Source organism: Pinus tabuliformis, chromosome 2_2 (genome assembly GCF_031772625.1).
Source record: "Pinus tabuliformis cultivar Carrire ecotype Pingquan chromosome 2_2, CPIR1, whole genome shotgun sequence".
Taxonomy (NCBI): Eukaryota; Viridiplantae; Streptophyta; class Pinopsida; order Pinales; family Pinaceae; genus Pinus; species Pinus tabuliformis.
The window spans coordinates 665,088,534-665,116,031 of NC_142300.1; the positions used below are offsets into that span (position 1 = coordinate 665,088,534).

Sequence of the window (27,498 nt, forward strand, 5' to 3'; positions counted from 1 at the left end):
ATCACCAATTTAGCATAAACACTGTCATCATCATTAGAGAATATTATAACTTTCAATATATCATCAAGTTTCTGTTTCCAATTTCAATCATCATCATCACCAAAATTAATAATGCTAAATGCACACTACATGTACAAATTACAGTAATGAACTATGGCTGGTAGTCTACTATCATATGACATATTATGGTATTCAATGTCCATTGTTAAAAAGTTTAAAACATCATCATAAATTACATTTACATATCATCAAATATGTTTTCATCCATATAATTAAGATCCACATCATCATTTAGATCCTCTCCATGAGTGGGAACATTGCTGCCATGTCCACTTGAAGATGCAATTATTGGTGGTTCTTCATAAAAAAAAATCATATGAGACATGGCATTCAACGTCATATCCAAGTCGTGAAACTCTGGAAACGGAACCCTTGAAAATGCTTAAAACATTTCAAAAATAGGATCTTGCGTTTCCAAAAAAAAAACGTTTAAGAATTAGGATCCCGTGTTTCCATTGAAACGTTTCCGTGCCAATTCGTACCCGTTTTTGGTAACTTAGAGATACCACACACTACCTGATCTGAAAATGGGGCACTAAAGGCTTCTTGTCTAGCTTACAAGAACCTCTCCCACTTCCAAAGCTTATATATTCCCAAGATATTATGATTAACCAATTGCGGAATTAATAATGCTTGAAATAGGTGTATGCTTGTGTTTATTTTTAACTGTTCGACGCTTTAAATTCGGTTGTTTATGTTGATATATAAATATATGTGACAGTAAATAATGCAACAATAAAACAAACACACAGAACAACAATATAATATGGAGTTCACCCAAAACTCTTGGGCTACATCTCCTTGAGCTCTAGTCAACTCAACTAGGCTCTCTGGGATTATGGCAAATTCCTTTTACAAGCTCCATGCTCAACTCCATTGGTTTACACAAAACATAATGGGCTTAGAACAACATCTTATCCCTGGCTCTGAAGCTCTCTGGCTTTTCAGCTCTGGCTCTGGCTCTGGCTCTCGGCTCCGGCTCCGGCTCTAGGCTCTTGGCTCTGGCTCTGGCTCTAGGCTCTGGCTCTGGCTTCTTTGGCTCTTGCTCTGGCTCGTGGCTCTGGCTTTCGTGCATCAATGGTTCGCTTGACCTCCAAGCGACCTTTAACAACCTTCCAACGACCTTCAGCAACAACTTGCTACTGTCAATTGAGCTCTCTGGTTCACTTGACCTCCAAGTGACTCCAAAAACTCCCTCAGCTCTCTGCGTTACCCTCAATCGTGCTGTCTGGCGTCTTTGAGGTATTCTCCCAGTTCTGCGGCTTCCTGTCCATTTCTCTCTATGTAATCATTCCTTTGTCCTTTCAGCTGGTCCTCTGGCTTCTGGCTATGTGGTTCTATGCGTTACAAATGCATCATTGTTCACAAAATGCCCACTTGTAGCGTGACACAATGATAAGGCGCTGTTACAAAGGAATCAGGGCCTTTCTTCAGGCGAAAACCCGAAAACAACATCATAAGAGAATACACAGGCAGACGCGTTAAAAACACATCATTTGCCTTTTAGCCAGACTTCAAATATTATAGAATCGCGTCTATAAACCCCTCGGGTCCGCCTTTCATCGGCATATTGCAATCGCAACGTGGGAGGTCTAAAAACCTCAATACACGTGAATACACAGAAATCCCGAATTCCCGGATTTCAAAATTTATGAAATCGGGCTGATAATTCCCATTGGGTCCGGCCCTTATCGGCTTATCGCAAGTTGCGTGCCCAACAACCCTTTATATCGGGGATCACCGATCAGCTCGATCGAATCCTGACCGTTGATCTGCGCACCCGATTCAACGGTCCACGCGTAATCGCAAATCACCATCGCAACGGCCCTGGGGGTCTTCCCTTTGACCATGTCGACCGCCGATCGCCGATATCGCACCTCGCGTATCGCATCGGTGGGGGTCTATGTCCCTGCTCCTCCAATCGCCGATATCGCCCATCGCAATTGCATTGTCGCATATCACCCAGTAGCATGTCGCTATGCCTGGGGTCCCGATATCGGGCGAAGGCCTACCTTCGTTGCGATAAGTTGGAGGTCGCAATCAGGGGTTCCTTCCGCCCTTGCCTTAAGTCCTCCGCTTAACCTTTCCGATGCGATTTTTCTTAAGGAGCCTTTTAGGCCATTTTTAGAAGAAATGCCTCCTTTTTCAAAGGACAAAGACAACTTTCTTTCTGCGATAACTTCTTCATCCGAAGTCCGTTTTAGCCCATTCAAGTTGTAGTAGATTCAGAATGAAAAGATCTCTGCAATGGGACTATTTCCAAGAGCATCCTTGGACTTTCATTTTCCTCTGTGAGGAATACTTTAGACTTAGAAGTCTATCCAAGATCCATTTTGGATCACGCCTTCCCACTAAAAGAACTTTTGGTCCCCAAAAGTCTGATATACTGATCTGAACAGTAAATGAGAGTACTTCACCATCTTCTTTCAGCCTTCATACACTTGCCTTCATGGCTAGTGCCTCTGAACCAAAGCCTTTGACCACTCTCCTTCCTGGATGTGCTGGTCCTCCTGGGAAGAACTGTTTTCCTCCTTGACTTCCTGCAGAATTCCTGCTGAGAAGATTACAGAAGGTAGTTTGAACTTCTCTGCCTTGATCATTGATCCAAGGTGGCTCAAACAATTGTGAAGTGATATCTGCTTCACAAAACTTTCATTTGTACCTGTTTGACAAGCTGCCAACAACAACTGTTAACAACAACAAAAATACAGACAACAACTGGATGGACTAAACTCCTGCTTCAACAAAAGAAACAGATTTCACATCTTGTGAACCTTCTCCATGTCTTACATTTGCATACAAATGATGGACTAGATAACAAGCCCACAAAAACATGCCTTTAAAACAAATGACCCTTCAAGTCAAGCATGTAGAAAAAGACTTCTAGGATTCTTTTTCAAAAATATGAAACAATCCTTCATTATCTCCATCTTGGAGACCAAGTTAACTTCTCCCAAGTCAACATTGCATTACATGCATGCCAAAGCAATCAACCCTTCAAGTTAATTAAACATACATGTTCAAATACAAGGAAATCATCAACATCCCTGTGTTCATGCATATCAAGCTCATGCTTGCATTTCATCCTTCAACTTTTGCTTAAGCACACTGTACTTTCGAAGCTGAAATGAAATATAATGTTGCAGCAATAAAGTGAGTCTTCTACTCAACTTTTCCATTCACCTTCTTGGTCAAATCCTGCAACTTTCATTCCATCAACAAAGAAATGCAAATAGATGCACCAAATCAAAAGACATGCAATCTTTAATTGGATAAGAACTCTAGCCATTTCTTACCAATCCATTTCAAAGGTCTTTACTTTATCTGCACATCAGCATCAACATGTGAATCATCTTGAAATACATCATCCAAGGAAACTTCCTTTCCATTTCTGCCATCTTCTCTTTCCACCTTCTTCAAGTTTCATCGAAGCATTGCTGGATTCAGAGTCCAACACCTTTCAGCAAGATGCCCTTGCTTATGGCAGTAAGTGCAACACATGTGCATCCTCTTGACAACGTGATTTGCCTTGTCCAATGGACCTTTGGCTTCTTGCTTCCTTTCCTTCAAAGTTTCTTGTATGTGGCCATTCTCTTCCAACATCTAGAAACATTATGGTTTTCCAAACCACAAAAGGAACATGCGATTCTTTTCCCATATCTATGTGGAAATTTACCATGCTGAACATAATCAAAAGGAATATGGTTAGAACCAGATTTATAACTTTTTTTTCACCTTTATTGCCTTCATGAGGAAGTGAAGCAAATGAAGAAGTGGCTCCCTTTGGAACACCATCAATCTCTTCAAGGCTTCCAGAGTTTCCACAACTCTCTGGTTCAAGTGTGTGCTTCTGAACACTTGCATTCTGCAAATGATGTTTCAAGCTATTGCATTCCTCCTGAATACAATCTTCACACTTTTGAGGTAGAAGACCTGCAATGGAACTCCTTCTTGGCGTTATTTCAATGGTCTTCATGGCAGCTTTGGAACTCTCTCCATAAGACTGTCCATAGCCAAGACCCAAATACTTAGGCCTTTCCTCAACCATTATTGGCTCAACGATACCTTGTGCATGTTTACCCAAGCCTTTTCCTTCATAGCCCATCTTGGACATTAGCTTGGAACCTATGCCTCTGGTATGCTTTTCAAAAGAACCAATACAAGCATTCTTAGAAGAATTTGAAGACAAACTGGAATGGTTTACCTCTTCTTCAAGCTGATACTTGACCAAGACTTCTTTGGCAACAAAGACCTGTGTCTCCAACTCATGCATCCTTTTCAGATTCATATTCGCAATATGAAGTTGCCTCTCCATTTCCTGCAATTTGTCAGAAAGCAACTGCTTCTCTTCCTCCACGGAATTCAACTGCTCTCTAAGTATGCTGCTCTTCCTTCCATCCTCATATATTTCTCTCACCTTGTCCATCATGGTGAACAAGTCTTGCTTCATGTCTTCATCAAAGACTCTTATGAAGAAAGAAAAATTTGTGGATTCACTTGTAGAAGTTGTCATTATGCCAATGAACAAAAAACTTCAAACAAGATTAACAAGGAGCTTATTCAAGCAACCTTTTGCAACAAACCTCTTGTGCTTCAAGGATTGCTTTGAGGTCCTTTGGGATAGAAGAATGCCTTCAAAAGTTCAACCCTTCTTCCTTCTTGTCCTTCCTAGACTGAGCTATCAATAGCTTTCCCTTCACCTTTGCAAACTCAAACAATAGTCAATCTGCAAACAAGCGTACAATCAACCTCTGACTATTTAAACATCTTTTAGACAAGCAACCTTTGCTCTGTTAATCAAGCATTTTGATTTGATACCACTTGCTCTGGTATAACCAGCTTTGATATCACCTTCCTGAAGGTGGGGTTAATCAATCTCAAGCTCTGATACTACCTAATTTGAAAATGGGGTACTAAAGGTTTTTTGTCTAGCTTACAAGAACCTCTTCCACTTCCAAAGCTTATATATTCCTAAGATATTATGATTAACCAATTGCGGAGTTAATAATGTTTGAAATAGGTGTATGCTTGTGTTTATTTTTAACTGTTCGACGCTTTAAATTCGGTTGTTTATGCCAATATGTAAATACATGTGATAATAAATAATGCAGCAATAAAACAAACACACAGAACAACAATATAATAGGGAGTTCACCCAAAACTCTTGGGCTACGTCTCCTTGAGCTCTAGTCAACTCAACTATGCTCTCTGGGATTATGGAAAAGTCCTTTTACAAGCTCCACGTTCAACTCCACTGGTTTACACAGAACACAATGGGCTTAGAACACCATCTTATCCTTGGTTCTGAAGCTCTCCAGCTTTCTGGCTCTGGCTCTGGCTCTGGATCTCGGCTCTTGCTCTTGCTCTGGCTCTTGGCTCTGGCTCGTGGCTCTGGCTCGTAGCTCTGGCTCTCGTGCATCAATGGTTCGCTTGACCTCCAAGCGACCTTTAGCAACCTTCCAGTGACCTTTAGCTACAACTCGCTGCTGTCAATTGAGCTCTCTGGTTCACTTGACCTCCAAGTGACTCCAAAAACTCCCTTAGCTCTTTGCGCTACCGTCAATTGTGCTCTCTGGCTTCTTTGAGGTATTCTCCCGACTCTGTGGCTTCCTGTCTGTTTCTCTGCGTGTAATCATTCCTTTGTCCCTTCAGCTGGCCCTCTGGCTTCTGGCTCTGTGGCTCTGCACGTTACAAATGCATCATTGTTCACAAATCGCTTGCTTGCAGCGTGGCACAATGATCGGGGTTGTTACAAAGGAATCGGGGCCTTTCTTCAGGTGAAAACTCGAAAACAACAACATAATGGAATACATAGGCAGACGCGTTAAAAACACATAATTTGCCTTTTAGCCAGACTTCAAATATTATAGAATCGCATCTATAAATCTATCGGGTCCGCCTTTCATCGACATATCGCAATCGCATAGGCGGGAGGTCTAAAAACCTCAATACATGGGAATACACAGAAATCCCGAATTCCCGGATTTCAAAATTTATGAAATCGGGCTTATAATTCCCATCGGGTCCAGCCCTTATTGGCTTATCGCAAGTCGTGTGCCCAATGGCCCTTTGTATCGGGGATCATCGATCACCCGATATCCGCTCACCCTAATCGAATCTTGACCGTTAATCTGCGCACCTGATCCAACGGTCCACGCACAATAACACATCGCCATCGCAACGGCCTCGGGGGTCTTCCCTTTGACAATGCTGACGGTCGATCCGCCGATCCGCCAATCGCCGATATCGCACCTCGCGTATCGCATCGGCGGGGGTCTATGTCCCTGCTCCTCCGATCGCTGATCCTTATTGGCTTATCACAAGTCGCGTGCCCAACGGCCCTTTGTATCGAGGATCACAGATCACCCGATATCTGATCACCTTGATCGAATCTTGACCGTTAATCTATGCACCCGATCCAACGGTCCATGCGCGATAGCACATCGCCAGCGCAATGGCCCAGGGGGTCTTCCCTTTGAAAATGCTGACGGTCGATCCACCGATCCGCCAATCGCTGATATCGCACCTCGCGTATCGCATCGGTGGGGGTCTATGTCCCTGCTCCTCTGATCGCCGATATCGCTCATCGCAATTGCATTGTCGCATATCGCCCAGTCGCATGTCGCTATGCCTGGGGTCCCGATATCGGGCGGAGGCCTACTTCTGATGCGATAAGTCGGAGGTCGCAGTCGGGCGTTCCTTCTGCCCTTGCCTTAAGTCCTCCGCTTAACCCTTCCGATGTGATTTTCCTTAAGGAGCCTTTTAGGCCATTTTTAGAAGAAATGCCTCCTTTATCGAAGAACAAAGGCAACTTTTTTCTGCGATAACTTCTTCATCCGAAATCCGTTTTGGCCCATTCAAGTTGCAGTGGATTCAGAATGTAAAGATCTTTGCAATGGGACTATTTCCAGGAGCATTCTTGGACTTTCATTTTCCTCTGTGAGGAACACTTTAGATTTAGAAGTCTATCCAAGATCCATTTTGGATCACTACCCATCATTGTGCTTTCCATGCAAGAAATGAGGGTGAAGTCCAAGTCGAATTGTGAAGCCAAAGCTTCACTTGCCGCTCCTCCCGAGGTCTTCTTGCCTGCCTTCTTGTGTGGACACTTTGTGACGTAGTGTCTCAGTGCATGACAGTGAAAGCACTTGATTTTGGACAAGTCTTTCTTCTTTCCCCCTTGACAGAATTCTGCTTTGGATTTGGATTTCTTCCCTTTCCCTGTTTTTCCTTTTCAGCCAAGACACAATTCTCCTCATCCTCGCCCTTGGATGAAGTTCCGTCTCTGTTAATTCGCCTTATTTATTCCTGCACTAGATCGGACCATAAACACTCCCACTTTGGTAGTTTATCTCTACCATTCATGAAATCTTGATAGCTATGCCAGGTCTTAGGTAGGTCCAACAGGGCTAGAGCTACCAAGTCTTCTTCAAGAACAATAACACCGATCTCGCCGAGTTCATCACGACACTGTGTAAACCTGCTCAGGTATTGCGGAATTGGTTCATTCTTTTGCATATTGATACTACAAAGCTTGTCCTTGAGTGCCAGCATCTTGTGGTCACTATTGTTCTCGAATAACTCTGTTAGTGTTTTCCACATCGCGAACCGAGTTTCTTTCCCATGGAGATTCGAGACAATATGATCCCAAACTCCTTCCACTATGATTCTTCTCACTGTAGCCACATCCTTCTTCCACTATGATTCTCCTCGCTGTAGCCACATCCTTCTTCCACTGAGCGAGACCCTAGGTATCAAATGCTTGGGGTTTTGTTACATCTGTATTGATGTATTCTAGCAGCCCATAATCATCCAATATTGCCTCCATGCAGATCTTCCATGCCACAAAGTTTGTGGCTCCTTCCAAAGCATACTCGAGGTTGAGTCTGTTGAAGGTCATTTTCTCAGTCCCGGAGAAAACCTGTAACACTGATCTTCAAATTCGAATTTCCTTCAAGGATAACTTCGAAATCTCTTCTCTATTGTGAATTAGCTCTAATACCATGTAGAAATTAATTGTAGATTCAAAATAGCTCATATAATTTACTTAAACATAAGACTCAAATCTACTCGACTCATTTGCGGAAGCAAATTCACAATCGAGAACACATATCAAAAACATGCATCATGATTCAACACACACTCACAGAGATTTATCTAGTGGAAAGCAACTGCTCAAAACCCCTTGATTTGATATTCACCCTATGAGTGACATCAGTTAAAGATTTATTAAACTAAGGTATTACAGACTCATGTGCTGGTGTGTGTTCTGTGTTATTGAAGCAACGGATCGATCAGATTGCCAATACACAGACAATAAAATGGAAAGACAACAGAGAAATACAGTAAGCAAACATAAAGACACAAGCAATTTTAATAAGGAGTTCACCCTATTCTCCAGGGCTACATCTCCGGTCCAACTTTTAGTGGTGGCCTTGTTTTATTGTGCCTTTAAGCAGAGAAATTACAATACAAGGACTCAATGTGAGTTCTCCTGAAGCAGGTTTTGCTTGGCAGGGTGGTTCTTGGATTCCCCAAGCCACTTGAGTACACAGACTTCTTCTTCCTACCAGCTCTGTGACCTTCTGGTCTACAGGGGAGAGCCCAATGTGGTGCTTAGCCTGGACAGATCCTCTCTGGGATGGCTCGGATCTCTCAAGCCTCTGGTGCTTGATGCTGCCTCTGGTCAGCTCGGCCCTCTGTCCTCTTCTGCTTTGCTTTACTGTTCTTTGTGTTCAGTCCTCCTCTCTGGGTTCACTGTTCCACGACTTCTGTCTTCCTTCGCTGATTCGACTGTCTCTATTCATGGCTTTAGCCATTCGATCTCTATGCCTGTTCGGTTCCTCTTCTGCCTCTGTCTCTTCACCTTTTGTAGCTGCGCTTGGAGTTCCTGGTTCGGCGTCATCATGAACGCTCAGGGAGTGGCCACTTGTCCTCCTGTAAATGGCGCCAGCGTACTTCGTTGATTCATTTCTTTAGTTACGTCGTGGATGAATCTTTCCTCCACCGTGGCGGTCAAAACAGATTCCAAATCCCTTCTAGAACGCGGCGTATTCCCTTGTTGATTCCGCTTCCTCCGTCGGGCGCGATCTCAACCGTCCGATCTGGGCCCTCCAGATCCGACACGATACGGACGTTTCACGCGGTTGACTTGCTCGACCGATAGCTCGGGATCAACGACGGTTTTCTCTCACCTCCGCCTGCCACGCGTCGATCAGTGTATGGAATCGCTCCGCTCTCGTCCAAAACCTCTTACCGTTTAAGGGCGCCCCGATCAAAACCACCGGTTTTCTAGAGCGCGGGTCCTGCCTTGTATGTTTAGCGCTTTTTTTCATTTTCCGCCCGCGGCCCTCCGGTTCCCAACGTGACCGAGTGCTTAGGCTTCCTCCATTTCGGCCCTGTTTGCCCAGCGATGCGCGATTAGCGCTAATCGCGCATCAAAATCCACCTCCATTTCCCGATTCGGGGCTCCCAGGGGCTACTTTGACCTCCCGCGCAGTCTCCATGGGCCTCGGTCAGTGCGCTTTGACCGAGGTCCTCGTCGTTCCATGCTGGCTGCCATTGCCACTAGTTTAGGGTGTTTTTGATCGCTGTTTTGGATTCTTTAGAGATTTGTTCCGACTTGATACAATCATGGTTCTTTGACAGTCTTCTATGGATCCGATTCAGATCACGACCTTCCCACTAAAAAAGCTTTTGGACCACCAAAATTTGGTTTTCAAGCATCAACTAAGTGAGGATACTGTTCTTCACTTTCCAATCTCAATCCAATTTGCGCTGCTCGGCTTTGAACCTTTGAGTCCAATCCTGAAGTACTCGACAGTTCCCCTGCGCGTCGTCCTTATCTTCTTGTCCAACACCGTGTCTTCCTGCAACTCATTGAGATATTCAGGTAGCAGGTCATTGATAGAAGGCAATTGACTTTGCTCTTCAGGGTCCTCAATCATTGAAGGTTCAAACAATCTCAAGCAATCTGCATTTACGATTGAGTAGATGTGCATGTAAGCTGGTATCTCAAGGCGAAAAGCATTTTCCCCAATCTTCTCAAGTATCCTAAAAGGTCCATACTTGATAGGCTTTAGCTTTTTACCTTCACCTTGCATCTTGTCCTTGCTGAGATACAGCTAGACTTGGTCTCCAACTTGAAAACTATGCTCCATCCGATTGTCATGCCTAGCCTTATACTTGGCCTGGTTCTTTTTTAGCTGTTCCTATACTGCCTGGTGGATCTCCTGGATCTGTTCAATGAACCTAGTTGTCTTGTCCACATCACTGTGTTCATCAACCATGGTATCTTTACCAAAGAGAAAATCCAAAGGAGACCTTGGTGTGAAACCAAAACAGGTCTCAAAAGGAGATCTCTGTGTAGAAGAGTGCTTGGCTCTGTTGTAAGCATGCTGCACATAACACAAGTGTTCATCCCAAAGCTTAGGATGTTTGTTGCAATAACCTCTTAGTAACTGGATCACTGTCCTGTGTACTACTTTTGTCTGGCCATTTGTTTGGGGATGAAAGGCTGTGCTTTTCTTTAGTTTCGTGTCCATCAGTTCCCACAGACTTGACCAAAACTTCCCCACAAATCAGGTATCTTGATCAGATACAATGGAAGTGGGTAATCCAAAATGAACCCATACATGTTCAAAGAACAATTTTGCAGTCTGTTCAGCTGTGATCTGTTTACTACAAGGTATCAAAATACACATTTTGCTGAACCTATCCACAACAACATATAGATAGTCATGACCTTTCCTAGATTTAGGCAGTCCTCCAACAAAATCCATGGAAACACTTTCCCAAGGGTGAGAAGGAACTGGCAATGGAGTGTACAAGCCTAGTTTTCTATTGCTGGGTTTGCTTTTAGCACACATGGCACACCCTCTTACATATCTAGAAACTGTCTCGTTCATTTTCGTCTAATAGCAGAACCTTTGCAGCTGTGCAATTGTTTTACTTACCCCAAAGTGACCTGATATCAGAGAAGTGTGTGCTTCCCTAATTATCTTTAGCCTCTCAGTTTTGGAATGCAGAGTTTCCCACAATGATATAAGAGTCGGTCCTTCACATGATAGTCCAATTCTTCTACTCTTTTACTCTTTTGCCTTGACTCAAAGTTGCATATACATATTTAAAGTCCATATGCTGAGCATATTGTTCTATGTAGCTTTCATGTAGCACAAAATTATGCTTAAGTATGGTAGATGCATTTATAATGGGTCTAGATAACATGTCTGCAACCTTGTTATGTATGCCCTTTTTATATTTGATGACCAAATGAAACTGTTGTAGAAACCCCATCCATTTGTAATGTCCTGATTCCTGCAACTTAGTTTGGGAGTGTAGACATTGAAGTGGCTGATGATAAGTATGTATTACTGTCTCTTTGCCCATTAAATAATGTTTCCACTTTTTCACACTCTGAACTAATGCTTACAATTCTTTATCATATGTAGGATAGTTAACTACTGCAGGATTAAAAGTCTGAGAATGAGAACATATGGGTCACTGGCATCAGTTTGGATCTCAAATGGTCTTTGTAAATCTGGCAGTGCTAGTACAGGTGCTGTACTAATTCTCTCTTTCAAGGTGTCGAAGGATTTCTGATGTTTGCCGCCCCACTGAAACACCTTATTCAATCCTATTAAAGCATGTAAGGGAGGTGCAATCGGGGAGAAGTTAGAAATGAACTTCTTCCAATATTGTGCTGCTCCTAGGAAGCTTCTCACTTCTGTAGCAGACCTGGGTTTAGGCTAGTTCGCAATGACTGCCACTTTAGAGGGATCTATTTTTAATTCACCTCCCCCTACTATATGACCCAAGTAGTTTAGAGATGTTTTGCCAAATTCACATTTTGAGAGTTTAACATAAAGTTTTTCTCTTTTCAAAACATCTAATGTCTGCTTAACATGCTTTAAATGTTCTTCCCACGTTTTACTAAAAATCAGAATGTCATCCAAATACACAATAACAAAATCATCAAGAAAAGGTATGAGTACATCATTCATTAATCTCATGAAAGTAGCAGGAGCATTAGTTAAGCCAAAAGGCATAACCAGCCATTCATACAATCCCTGCTTTGTTTTGAAAGCAGTGTTCCATGCATCTTGCTCTGCAACTCTGACCTGATGGTATCCACTGTGCAAATCCAGCTTGGTGAAATAAACAACTTCCTTCAATTGATCTAAAAGATCATCTATGCGAGGAAGGGGATAATGATTTTTGATTGTTATCTTATTCAGTGCTTGGTAATCAATGCACATTCTCCACGAGCCATCTTTCTTTCTCACCAAAACGGTTGGTGACCCACATGGTGATATGCTAGGCTTGATGAACCCTTTCTCGAGCAACTCCTGCACTTGCTTCTTGATTTCAGCATTCTTTAAAGCAGACAACCTGTACATCCCAATGTTAGGCAAAGGAACATATTGCTGCAAAATAATATCATGTACTATTCCCTTTTTGGGTGGCAGACCTCTAGGTTCTTGAAACAAGACATCATAGTCTGAAACAACCTTTTCTATATCAGCTTGTTGTTCAGCATTACAACCCTCAAATACATTGGTTTTATTAGGTTTCTTTTCCTTTACAACCACCAGTAAGAATTGTTTGCATGAATTTATCATTCTTTTCATTTGTCATGAATTTATGAGAGCATAATTATTCTTGAGCTTATGAGTTCTTACAAAGTATTCGATTCCATCTTTAACAAGTAAATACTTGTTATCAGCTCTATAGAAAATAGCCTTTCTATCATACAAGTAAGGGCTTCCTAAAACAATTCCACATATATCCAAATGAATTATGTTTAACTCAACCTCATCTACAAATGGTGACCCAAAAGAAAACTTGAGTTTGCACTGTCTAGTCACTTGTAGTTGTGCTTTATCATTCAACCATCCTAATGGGTATGGTTTCTTGTGAGGTGTAGTTGCTAATCCAAATTTCTTTACAATTGCTTCAGAACTCAAATTTACTTGTGAGCCACTATCAAACAAAGTATCAATTTTTTGATTTTTGGAAATAACTTGAATATGGAAAAGCTCATGTCTTTTTCTCTCATTTTCTTCATCAATAACAAATTGAGCAGAATTACTAGTAGATGCTTTGGAATTTTTACCTTTTATACATGTGGCTGCTATAGTTGTTTCATCTCCCGAGTCTGACCCGAAATCTTTCTGAATAGCTGCAACTGTCGTCTTCCTCTTGCCCTCGAACTTCTTAGGTCTCAGCTCTGGATGCAGAATCCAACAATGCTCATCATCATGCCCCTCCTTTTTACAGTGAGTGCATGAAACTTTGGCTTTCTGTGCAGTGTTAACCTTCCTTGCTTTCCACTTCTGCTTTCTTTTCTCCTTGCTCTTGCTTACAGTGGGTTGGGATGGTCCCCCAGCTTCTGGATTTCCATTCTTTTCTCTAGATTCTAGATGAGTAGCTTGTACATATACCTCATCTATACTAGTGGGATTAAACATGAGGATGGTATGCCTCATGTAGTTGTGTAGACCACCAATGTACTTCAAAAGAGTCTTTGGTGAGTCTAATGAGATACCCAACATCAATGCTCTCTTTCTGAACTCTTGAGTGTACCCTTGCACACTTTGCCCTTTCGACTGTCGAAGAGTTTGCCAACTCATCATGGCTTGTTGCATGTAAGCTAATGGATAAAACTGTTTTTTGATTGCAGAAACAAAGTCACTCCAGACAGAGATGGTCTTACCATGTCTTTTCATATCAGCTTGGGTTCTGCCTTCCCACCAAACGAAGGCAGTGCCTCCTAGACGTAGGCTTGCCAGCTAAATCTTACTCTTGTTTGAGTTTATATTTTGTACCCTGCAATACACATCAATTTATGTAATCCAATTGTCCAATTTTTCAGCATGTAGCTCTCCATCATATATAGGAAAATCAAATTTAACATCTAGCTTAATCAAAGATGCTTTCTTATTATGCACAGGGCTATTAGGAGGTGTGAGGAAGCTTTCCTCTTTCCCCTTTCCTTTAGAGTGGTCATGGCAGTGAGACTCATCTTCTTTTTTATCTTGTTTAGAACCTGATGAATCTTCAACCTTTTGCTTTCTAAAGTCTCTGTACATTTCTTCTATCATAGACTTTATAGCTAGGAAACTCTCTATGAATTGAGGGTTTGGCCCAACAGAACCTTCCTTTGACATTGTCTTCCGAGAATAGACTCTCCCAATTTCAGGATTAGTTTCCACCAACTCTTCTTCTCCTAATTTGAGCTTTGATCTTATGAGCATTCACAGCTAAACCAACACAAGCTTGTCTAACCTTACAACCTAGAGCTCTGATACCACTTGATCTGATATTCACCCTATGAGTGACATCAGTTAAAGATTTATTAAACTGAGGTATTACGGACTCATGTGCAATTGTCCAATTTTTCAGCATGTAGCTCTCCATCATATATAGGCAAATCAAATTTAACATCTAGCTTAATCAAAGATGCTTTCTTATTATGCACAGGGCTATTAGGAGGTATGAGGAAGCTTTCCTCTTTCCCCTTTCCTTTAGAGCGGTCATGGCAGTGAGACTCATCTTCTTTTTTATCTTGTTTAGAACCTGATGAATCTTCAACCTTTTGCTTTCTAAAGTCTCTGTACATTTCTTCTACCATAGATTTTATAGCTAGGAAACTCTCTATGAATTGAGGGTTTGGCCCAACAGAACCTTCCTTTGACATTGTCTTCCGAGAATAGACTCTCCCAATTTCAGGATTAGTTTCCACCAACTCTCCTTCTCCTAATTTGAGCTTTGATCTTATGAGCATTCACAGCGAAACCAACACAAGCTTGTCTAACCTTAGAACCTAGAGCTCTGATACCACTTGATCTGATATTCACCCTATGAGTGACATCAGTTAAAGATTTATTAAACTGAGGTATTACAGACTCATGTGCTGGTGTGTGTTCTGTGTTATCAAAGCAACAGATCGATCAGATTGCCAATACATAGACAATAAAATGGAAAGACAGTAGAGAAATACAATAAGCAGAGAAATACACAAGCAATTTTAATAAGGAGTTCACCCTATTCTCCAGGGCTACATCTCCGGTCCAGCTTTCAGTGGTGGCCTTGTTTTATTGCGCCTTTAAGCAGAGAAATTACAATACAGGGACTCAGTTTGAGTTCTCCTGAAGCAGGTTTTGCTTGGCAGGGTGGTTCTTGGATTCCCCAAGCCACTTGAGTACACATAATTCTTCTTCCTACCAGCGATGTGACCTTCTGGTCTACAGGGGAGAGCTCAATGTGGTGCTCAGCTCGGACAAATCCTCTCTGGGACGGCTCAGATCTCTAAAGCCTCTGGTGCTCGATGCTGCCTCTGGTCAGCTCGGTCCTCTGTCCTCTTTTGCTTTGCTTTACTGTTCTCTGTGTTCAATCCTCCTCTCTCGGTTCACTGTTCCACTTCTTTGTCTCTCGACTTCTGTCTTCCTTCACTGATTCGACTGTCTCTGTTCATGGCTTTAGCCATTCGATCTCTATGCCTATTCGGTTCCTCTTCCGCCTCTATCTCTTCACCTTCTGTAGCTGCGCTTGGAGTCCCTGGTTTGGCGTCATCATGAACGCTTAGGGAGTGGCCACTTGTCCTCCTCTAAACGACACCAACATACTTCGTCGATTCATTTCTTCAGTTACGTCGTGGATGAATCTTTCCTCCACCGTGGCGGTCAAAATGGATTCCAAATCCCTTCTAAAACGCGGCGTATTCCCTTGTCGATCCGTCGGGCGTGATCTCAGCCGTTCGATCTGGGCCCTCCAGTGCCGATGCCATATGCACGTTTCGCGCGATTGACTTGCTCGGCCGATAGTGCGTGATCAACGACGGTTTTCTCTCACCTCCGCCTGCCACGCGTCGATTAGTGTATGGAATCGCTCCGCTCTCATCCAAAACCTCTTACCGTTTAAGGGCGCCGCGATCAAAACCGTCGGTTTTCTAGAGCGCGGGTCTCGCCTTGTACGTTTAGCGCTTTTTTTCCTTTTCTGCCCGCGGTCCTCCGGTTCCCAATGCGACCGAGTGCTCGGGCTTCCTCCATTTCAGCCCTGTTCGCCCAGCGATGCGCGATTAGCGCTAATCGCGCATCAAAATCCACCTCCGTTTCCCGATCCGGGGCTCCCAGGGGCTACTTTGACCTCCTGCGCAGTCTCCATGGGCCTCGGTCAGCGCGCTTTGACTGAGGTCCTTGTCGTTCCACGCTGGTTGCCATTGCCACTGGTTTAGGGTGTTTTTGATCACTGTTTTGGATTCTTTAGAGATTTGTTCCGACCTGATACAACCATGGTTCTTTGACAGTGTTCTATGGATCCGATTCGGATCACCCCTTCCTATCTGTATTGCATTAATCAAAGAATATGGATGAATACAATATGCTTGCTCAAGCTAGAGCACAACCTGCACCTGTATCTTCTATCCTCTACTTGATAGACTGACTCTGGCCAATACTTAGCCAAATTTCCTAGCCTCCAAGATCCTATTTCCTTGCGCTGTTTGATGAGGAATTAGCGCTTATTAATTAGGGAAATTGCTCATTGAGAAATGCGCTCCTTTAGGCCCTTTTTTGATTGCATGCACCACCTGTACAACTTGGAAAATTCTACAACTGATAGTGCATTGCCATTGAATTCCAATCTCAACTTGGTAACTCGAATTCTCTACATGCTTGAGTTAATTTAGGCTGATTGATCAGTTAACTGTTTAAACACTGAAGTTACACCCCACTGCCAGACCTCCCACTATTTCCTTTAACAGTTAGAACTAGCTTAACTGACCATAACTCAATTTAATTGTTACAATTGAAATTAACTCAACGTAGGCTCCTAAAATTTACGAATCATTGTAGACAACTCAAGTCCATGCCCCCAACTCGAATAACTAAGCTAACTAAGTGATAACAACTATTTCAACTCAGTTAACTCATTCAATCTGTCTGTTGATGTGGAGTTTTGATTTTCTCCCAATTTAATCAAAGGCAAAATTAAATTAGGAATTTCTTGTTGCATTTTCAACAACATATAAGTGCGTCCACTATTAAAGAAAATTGACGCCCATTGCAAAAATTGACATTGATGGCTAAGAAAAATTGTAATTTGTGTTGTCCTCTTCCTCTGCTTAAGGAACCTTATTCCCCCTCCTCTTCTCTCCAAAAAATGTTCACTGTTTGTAAAATGAGTCAAAAAAATAAAAAAACCCACTCCAATTCAGATCAGGCGCTGCGGGCCAAACTTTTGCATAGTGGCATGGTTTTTTGTGATTTTTTCGAAAAAAAATGCAGTTTTTCGTTGGTGAAAAAGTCGCCAATTTATTTTGGCTCAAAATTGGAGGCTTAGAAAAAATCGCAATTTGGTGATTCATTCGCGATTTTGCAACCCCAATTATGCTCCTTTGGTCTACAAGATTGATGTCTAGACTCTATTATGTGTACATTGATGTGATTAGTAGCATGTGTCTTCTTGGCATGGAAAGGCCTCTCATGGCCCTTAGATACCTAGCATGGGCTTCCTCTTTGATCCCCACAACAATTCTGACATGCACTTCATTGGTTATCACTGTGGAGCAAGTTCATTTGAGAGCTTTCAATGTACACTTCTTTTGTCATCACCATGTAGCAACTTCCCACTTAGGCTAGATTGATTAAAATCCATGCACATTCTGTTGCTTCCAAGCTTCAACGAGATTCCAAAGTTATGTTGCAGGAAACTCGACCCCCCTCGTGTTTCAATCGTGTTTCCGTTTTGAAACTCTGAAACTCGACGGGAATGCATTTCAGTTTGTATGAGACACATTTCACATGGTCGAAATGTGTTTCATACAAACTGAACAGTGAAATATGTTTCAACTTTTGTACAATGCATTTCTAGATGAAATTTATCTGATTTAGCCTTTATTTAATTGTCGGGACCCACATTTTTCGTTTTGTTGCCTAATAAAAGGTTAATTATGAATTAATGAGACTTCTAGAAACCTATAAGACTGGATTAATAAAAAAAGGGTTTCACTCTCACTTTGCACCTTCTTATGGAGAAAGTAGAATTTCATATCTTATTCAAAATTTAGCAGACTTAACAGTTCTCAGAATTTCAGGATTATTTGCATCAGTCTATCATGTATGAAGGTATGTTATTGGTAGTTAATCGAGAGCACAAAACCCTTAATTTACCTCAATGTTAGTGATATTGCTTGTTGGACTCCCCTGTAACGGCCTTAACAAAAATGTACCCTTCACTCAAACCAAAATCATGATTAGGCATGTTAGGCATTTCGTAGCATATTTTAAAGCTTGGATTAGGTAGTTTCATCAAAATTGGGTGGTGTTGACTGATGTCCATAGATGATTGAGGTAGAGGCATAGGGTGATACTAATGATAAGGATCCCAATATAAGTGATGGTGGAACATTGTTTGTCATTTAAATAATTAAATGTTCTTGCTCATTTATTCATAATGATTTCTTTCCAATTTTCAATATAATGTGCACATCTCCCTGTTTCCAAATTTTTTGGGGGTCACTTTCCGATGTGTTTCCATTTCAGAAACGTGCACCCATTTCCTTGTACCATGCAACTTAGTTCCAAAGTATGCTTCTTTCATTCTTGGAATCTATCAGCAGCCCACTTATGTCCATTTTTTTGACATCATATTTAAGATTTACATAGGTATCATTTTTGGGATTCAACTGCGTTAAGTAAGTCATTCAAACGTATGACCATTTCCATGAGAGGTAGTCGTAACTGACTAATTTCTCATGATTTTTGAATAGTTCACTTAGCACTCATTGCATCGGGTGATGCTCACAGGGGTGAAGAAGTGGGATTGAAACTAGTGAAATGTGGAGAACGAATCACATAGCATCAATCATCACTTCCGGGGCTTGCACCCGGTAACCAGGACTTCCCAGGAGATCACCCATCCCAGAACTCCTCTGGCTCAAGCGCGCTTAACTGTGGAGTTTTTCCCACAATCAAGCCCACTTAGCTTGCTACCCCATTTGCAAAACCTTAGCAAGTATTGTGCCTCATGAACCATTCAAGTAGAGATCCCTTGACTCTTTTTGAATTTTTTTTTTTTTTTAAGTATTGGGGGATTACGCAGTGCATTATATCATTTTTGGGATTCAACTGCGTTAAGTAAGTCATTCAAACGTATGACCATTTCCATGAGAGGTAGTCGTAACTGACTAATTTCTCATGATTTTTGAATAGTTCACTTAGCACTCATTGCATCGGGTGATGCTCACAGGGGTGAAGAAGTGGGATTGAAACTAGTGAAATGTGGAGAACGAATCACATAGCATCAATCATCACTTCCGGGGCTTGCACCCATGACAAATTAGTCGATAACAGTGCAATATCTAATTGACCATTGTAAGCTAATATTTGATTTAATGTAGTGTGCTCAATGCCCCATGCAAATGTTAATTCTTTGTTTGCATTGGGACCCAGAATAATGCATCTGCACCTGTGACCCCAGATGAATGGTCATGACCTATAAGAAATCTGAAATAGTACATAGGAATATATATATTATGTAGTTATACCCTAGTAGACCACCCTCTTTCTCCATCAATTCTGACGCACTCGGTAACACTTGTTTACTTAATATATTCCAAGCATAAATCATGAGGAATTTTTACTCTCAGCTTTTAATGGCCATAAGTTTAACATATGGTGTGGAAGCAGTTTATATGCTGCATGATTATGTTATCCCATGAAAATACTTATGCAGTAGCACATATAGGAGTTAATCGTGGTTCCTCTATCTTAAGATACAACTCTGTGTGTCTCATTGATTTACAGTTTCATCTCTATACCTTTCAAATAGAGTAAATTTATACCATTAAATTGATTATTCTCCTCTATACAAGAAAATGATTGTTCCTATTAATGTGAGCACTAGCCCATAAACTTGGCTTCTGGATTGGTAATCATAAGCTTGTAATGAATATTTACACTGATGATAAATAATATTAATTTAACCTCTAGGTACAATTCTTTACCTTAAGGGGTTATTATTCATCTCTGTGCTATTCTTCACCTTTACCTTTGAGTGATATTTACTTATTCACTCTATTTTGAGAGTGATGATGGATGTGCTATTAGGGTGTAGCCGTTGTTTAGTTAGCAAAGATCATCTGTGTTTTGGCTGCATGGTTCAAGGCATTGAGTTGTGTTGATGATGCTTTTTAGCCATAGGAGGTTGGAGGTGGGCACATAACATTATCTATTCTTAACAATTTCGAAAGTAATGTTCTGTGCCATGTGGATATATAATTGGGAATAACAATGTAGACAGTTATGTCATGATTATTTTATGAACAGTGTTTTGAATAGTGAAACATTTTCTCAAATACCTTGAATTTATCATGCCTGTCTAGCTATAGATTATGTACCCAAGAAATGCCAAAAGATTGTTTTTTGTTTATAAGAATTGTAGTATATTCATCTACTAGTTGCATTAGTGCTCTCAATAGTATAGTTGTTGGAAGGTTTATAATTCTACACTAAAGCATAGAAAAATATTTGATCTACATGTCTATAAAATTGGCTTTGTTTCTGAGAAATTGCCTTTTATGTAATTCTTGAGTAATGAAATTTTACTTCAATGGGGTAGCACAGTGGATAAGTTCCCTCCAACTGCATCAGTGCCTTCACTAGTTTGTGACATTCGTGTCATCTTTTCTGATTGTGCAGGAAAACCATGTGGAGTCTTCTGAGGATTTGTCCAAAAAGTCTAAACTATATTTCAGCAATGCTGCTGATACTTGGGATGCTGACTTCTATGTCAAGGTTCAAGATAATGTTTTTGTTAATATAGGTGCGAAATCCATGGGAGAATTTTGTGATTGTTGAAATGTCTTCATACTTACTAAATTGGTAATAAAGAAACAATGCACTCATGGACCATAGAAACTCTCTAATCTGGCAATGATAATGTTCCTAACTGCATTTGAATAATACCTGTTGTGGGGATGGCAACCCAAATTATAATTAGTTTAGGTTTGGTATTAAACTTTGCAAGATGCTTCTGTGATCAGGGTTGCAACTCACAGCCACTATATTAAGTCAATGAGCAAGATATACATATTTTGCAGTTAATGAATAGATGAAATAGGTATTAAGTGGAATTTATTTTCATGTCTTTCGTTACTCCCTTGACATTAGCATCCATTGCAGTACATATTTCATTGGCATCAAGGCCTAGGCTTGTCTCATGACTGAATCCTGTCAGTAATCCTTAATCATTTGAGACTTGTGTGAATGAGATCTTGGTGTTATTTATATATGAACACTAGTTTTGCACTTTTAAAATTGTCCAGAATGTTAGGTTTCAAACCTGAGCTTTGTCATCTGTGGTTTCACCTTTAGAGGATCATGTTTAAAATAGTGGGACATTTTTATGGGTTTTTTCTAATGCCACTTGTCAAGAGATATGGGTTTTAAAGTAAGACCAAATTTATATTTGAACACTAATTTGCACTTCTGGAATGGTCAAGAATTTTAGGTTTTTAACCTCAACTTATCATATGTGGATGCACCTCTGAGAATCATGTTTTTGATAGTGGGAATTTATTACGGGCCTTTTGAGTGCCATTTGTGGAAAAGATAAGAAAGACAGAAGAAAGAAAGAAATTATAATAATGTTCACGAATGGCCAAAGTAGGTTATCAAGACATGAAATTACACCCAGTAACATATATAGAGAAGATCTGGAGTAGAAAAATAACCCCAGGGACTGAAAAAGTGACTAGACTCTAAAACGCTAAAAGAATGTGCACAATTGTAGTAGAATTGTTGGAGTTAACCTCCATGCTAGTTATAAAATGGTCCAAATGTTTTGAGTGGAAACTTAGCCCATCATCAGGGGATCAACTTTAGCTTTGAATTACAGAGAAGAGGCACCAAAGAGATTAAATAGTTTTGGAAGATAGCTTTTAAGCCTAGAAAAGAGACAATTTTATGAAAAATGAAATAATCCTATTGCTGAGGACTAATTTGATCAATTAATAATAAATTATTATTTTATTTTGGTTTCCAAGGATGAATTTGGTCAAAGGAGGAGATGGTTCCTTCTCAAACCGAAGTCCAAATTTGTTGACGACACTTTCATTATTTGGCCCCGTGGCCAATCTTCCGTAAGCTCATTTATGGACCATCTCAACAGCTTATCCTCCCACATTCATTTTACCATGGAAACCCAACAAGTTAATTCTCTTCCCTTCCTGGATGTCTTTGTCACTTGTCAATGATCTGTAAACCACTGTGGATATTCCATTGGACTGTTCGTCACAATAGATTTGATAAAATTATACTTAAAATCTGAAATTCTACAATATTACAATTTTATTTCTTTTCAGATTTCTGGATCTGTAGAATAGTGTTAGTAATGCATGCATCGACAACCTACTAGTGGTTAGGTTTGACTGTCTCAACTCTTAACCATAGTTACAATATAGACTCTTCTAGAGTCTTCTTTATCATAATCACGTGGCTGGCCCCTTTGTCATGAATAAAGGGGCTTGTTATTGCTTAATTTAGCAGGGGTCTTAGGAGGGGTTCCAAAGGGACTACTACTAGATTAAGTGGCAACAATGAAACAAAGACTCATTGTCACCTCAATCTATGTTGCCTGCTCTTTACGATTTTTTTTTTTTTTTTTTTGCTGAAGCAAGAGCAAAACCTTCTATATCATTAAATCAAAATATGGTTACATAGTATACATATTTCGTTTGAAACCAAGAGCTTTGGACAAACATTCCTTACACAACCCACACAACCGACCTCAGGTCAACTCGATCAGTGGGGGTCACCTCAACAGTTGTATTCAAAAAATCTCAGCCTCAAAAACCCCGCCAAAGGGTTTGCCTGTCCTCCTGACCCCACCAACTAAACGACTCAATCCCCACCGTTGATCTAGGCGCCTGGATCCAACGGTCAAGAGCCAAATCGCTCCCCCCTACACAACCGAACTTTAAGCCGCGATGAAGGGTGGTAATCAAAACTGGCCAAAGCCACGTGTTGACTGCTCAATGGAATCGCGGCCATAAAATTAAAACCGCTTACCATGTAAGCTCCGCGCGATCAACGGAAAACCACCGATGCACAACAATCCGCACGAACCCAGCAAGGAAAACTAATTCGGTGACTGAGGGAACTTACCTCCCGCCGCTTCTGCTCTAATCATGTATCAAAATCCGAGAGTGTCCTGATGAAGCTAAAAGCATCGTCTCGAAACCTTCCGAGAACCAGTGACGCCCAAAGGGAAAACTAAGAGGCAGAGGAATCATTGTCTGGGGAAACTTCATTCCTGCATGAAACCCCCCCACGATATCGGACGACTTCAATATCCTCTGCCGCTTGCTCATTACAGAGTACCTTTAAACGGTTCTGGGGCATTTCCTGCCACTTCTTCACCATCCTGCAATCTTCATTGTTCACACCTTGGTTGGCCAGCATGTCCGCAAGCTTATTAGCATTTCTGCGCACATGATTGAAACTAATAGTACCAAGCCCCTGAAGGTGTGCTTGAATCCGTTGATAAACCTGAATTAGTTTCCAATGATTTGAGACTTTCTTCGGTTTAGAACCACAGCTAATTCTTTTTACTGAGTTGATGGTAATTTCAGAGTCTGCCTCTATAATAACATTTGGGCTGCGAATTTGAATCAGGATCTCTAGGCATTGCTCCAGAGCCATTAATTTCGCCATGTTATTGGTTGCTTTACCTAAATGGTTGTGGAAGATTAAGATGATTCTGCCATCTTCATTTCTTAAAACCCCTCCAAAACCAGCTGTACCCGGATTACCTTTTGAGGCTCCATCAATATTAAATTTTAGGAAGTTTTTCGTAGGAGGGTGCCAGAAATCTTTCTCTTTATTCATTGTCGTATCCTTTTTCCTAATCCCTTGTGGAGTGATCACTTGCAATCCCAACAATTTGAGAGCTCTCAACTCCTTTTTTGAGAGAGGACTCTCTGGGCTATTGCGCATTGTGGTACTGACTGTTTCCCTAATCTGCTTCAAAATCAAATCATATAGCTTCTGAGGGTTGGCCTTTTCACTCTTGAAGATTCTTTTGTTTCTTTCTTTCCACACATTCCAGATAATGAATCCTAGCCAAATTAAGAGCTTCATTCTCCAAAAAGATCCTTCTCCATTTATTTAGGGTATTAGTGATGCTCCCTCTATCCCTGTCTGTTTGCTGGAAAATGTTGGAAAAAGAATTCCAAAACCAGGTGGTGTAAGAGCAACAGTTGAGAATGTGCTCCATCGTCTTCTCTTGTTTTTCACAAAGTTGACATCTAGACGGGCCCAAGACACCCCTTTTTCTAATATTGCCCCATGTCAAAATTTTCTTATGGTGAACCAGCCACATGAAAAGCTTGATCTTCATCCATCCTCGGAAAGTCCAGAGTTGCTCCCAGGATTTTTCTGGAACACTGGACTCCAGCCCCAGGAGAATATTCTTTGCCTCTTTGAGATTAAAGGTTCCTTTGTTGTTGTTACCCCATCTCAATTGATCCTGCCCCTCGGTAACCAAGATCATCCTTTGTTTTAATATGCTTCTCAGTGCCTCTGCTTTTGTTGTTATGAGGCTGTTATTGCTGCAGTCAATGTTACTCCATCTCCTCCACTTTCCTTGTACCTGAGAGATATCCCAGAAATCTCTTACTTTGTTTAACCCTTGGGAATCTGTTTCCTGTTTGAGACTTAAGAAGTCCTATTTTAACAACATTGGTTCTTGTTGCCATTTGTCCTCCCAAAAGAGTGCTTGATCACCTTCTCTGATTTCCCAGAAACTGTGATGTTGCACTATGCTTCTATTCTCCCAGGCCCTGTTCCAGCTGTGAGAGCCCCTTATGTTTCCAGACATTCTTATGAGATCATTTGTGTGCCAAGAGCTGGCATATTTTTCTTTCCAGATCCTTGCCCAATGGGCTTTTGGCTCTTTCACCCAACGCCACCAAAGCTTGGCTCCTAGCACTTTACTAAGAATCTCCTGATCATCTAAGCCTAGACCCCCATAACTTTTGGGTTTGCAGATTTTATCCTAGGAAACCAGGGCCCATTTCTTCCTTGTTTCCTCCTTACCCCATAGAAAATCTCTTTGAATATTTTTGATCTGCTCTAAGACTCCTTTGGGAGCTGGAAGGGCTGATAACATGAAAACCGGGATGGATTGTAGAACTGCCTTTGTCAGAACAAGCCTGCTAGCCAAGTTTAAGGCTCTGAAGGTCCATTTTTTAACTTTATCTTGTAACTTATTTAGCACAGGTTCCCAAATACTTTTAAGCATTGGTCTGTCCGAGAGAGGCACTCCCAGATATTTTGAGGGGAGGGAGTCCCTTTGGAAGCCAAGGATCCTTGAGATATTTCTTTGAATAGCAATGTTAGTATTAAAGAAGAAAATTTTTGATTTTGAAAGATTAACTTCCATACCTGTTGCCCTTGCAAAAACATTGAGGATTTGATTGTAGGCAACAACTTCTTTGACTGTGGGAATTCCTTGCAACATGGTGTCATCTACAAATTGTTGGTGAGTAAGTGTCTATCCATTCTCAGTTACTTGAAGACCCTTAATTCTGCCCATGTCTTTAGCCTGCTTGATAGCCCTGCCAAGTCCTTCCATCATAAGGATGAAGAGAAAGGGAGAGAGCGGGTCTCCCTGTCTAAGGCCTCTCGAAGGAGTGAAGATATCCGAGGGAGAGCCATTAACCAAAATCGAAAAGCTGGATGTAGTTACCAGAGCCATTACCCATCTGACCCAATTGTGATCAAACCCAAAGGCTGTGAGTATCTTTTTGATATATACCCAACTGACCTTGTCATAAGCTTTGGCGATATCCAGTTGCATGATCATCCCAGCCTGCTTTTTGCTTGTGAGAGAGTGAACCACCTCCTGGGCTTGAATAATGTTGTTCAAAATTTGCCTGCCCTCCACATACCCAGATTGCTCCTCTGATACTAATGTAGGGAGGAGAGGTTTGAGTCTGTTAGCCACTACTTTGGATATTATCTTGTATACTACATTGCATAAAGCTATGGGTCTATACTTATCTGCTGTTTGAGCCGAGTCCTGTTTGGGAATCAGGGAGATGAAGGAGGTATTGAGGGCTTTTAGGATAGTTTTACTACCCCTTGAATCCTCAACAACATTTAAAATATCCAGTTTAACTATATCCCAACAAGCTTTGAAGAAATCCACATTAAAACCATCTGGGCCTGGTGCTTTGCCATTCTGCATTTCTTTGAGAACTTCGCTAACTTCCTCTTCAGTTACAGGTCTGTTTAGGTTAATATTGTTCTCTCTAGACACCAACTTAGGGATATATCTTGTGATTTCCTTGATTGATTCTTCCCTGTCTGGATTGTTTTCTCGTGAAATGTTTCGAAAATGCTGAACAAGCACCTTTTCAATATCCTTATGTGTGTTTTGAGTCTCTCCCTTCTTATCCTTTATTGCCGAGATTCTGTTGAATGCTCTATTGGCCATGGTGGATCTATGGAAAAATCTCGTATTGCGCTCTCCTTCTTTGAGCCATTGCACTCTAGATTTTTGTCTCCAGAATATTTCCTCTTGTTTACATAAGTTTTCCCATTCATGGTGGAGTTTGTCAGACTGTTCATTTTTGTCATAGTTAAAGCCTTCTTGGATCAACTCCTGGTTGAGTTCCTGAATTTTGTTTTCCACTGAATTTTTATTCACAAAAATGTTACCGAAATCCTTCTTATTCCATTCTTTGAGTCTAAACTTAATATGCTTTAGTCTTTTATGCAGGGGAAACATTTTAGATCCTTGGATCTGCAAGTCCTCAATCCACCATTTTTTTGATATTAGTCAAGAAATCTAGGTGTGAGAGCCAAATGTTTTCGAATTTGAAGGGTTTATTCTTTGGAGCATCCAAACCCTTAATTTCCAATTGAATCGGCCAATGATCTGAGCCTCCAATGGGAAGAATTTTTGCTGTGATTTCATTATTTATAAGCATAAGTTCCTCTGATATCGTGAACCTGTCTAACCTAGAGGCCACCTGAGCTTCCCCTCCTCTCTTGTTGTTCCAAGTAAAGAGTCCATTATTTGAGTCTGAGTCAACTAATTTCAAGTTCTCTTTGAACGATTGAAATGCCAATGAGTCTTTGTTTAGCACTCTGGTTCCTCCTTTCTTTTCTGAAAGAGATTTGATCATATTAAAATCCCCTCCCAAGATCCAAGGGATACCATTTTGCCTTTCCCTGAGATCAGTGAGGGATTCTAGCAATCTGAGCTTATCTTCTATTCTTTGAGGACCATAGACATTAGTAACTAGGAAGGTTTTAGAAACCCCTACTGGTTGAATTACTACTGATAAGTAGTTTCTGGATGCCTATGCATCTAATACTCTGACTTTTTGGGGGTTCCAGAGTGTGAGAATGCCCCCCGCTGTGTTATCTG

At 41.1% G+C, this 27,498-nt stretch overlaps 1 protein-coding gene across 2 annotated transcripts in view; it reads left to right on the forward strand.

The window, feature by feature from the left end:
• The window catches only part of LOC149194370 (Galactosyltransferase family protein), a 148,649-nt gene that overhangs the window by 87,535 nt on the left and 33,616 nt on the right, over positions 1–27,498 (forward strand). For both annotated transcript variants that reach the window (XM_089405075.1, XM_089405074.1), the window contains exon 8: positions 20,760–20,883. In XM_089405075.1, coding sequence (XP_089261201.1) covers positions 20,760–20,883 — 124 coding nt within the window. The remainder of the gene's footprint in view (positions 1–20,759; positions 20,884–27,498) is intronic.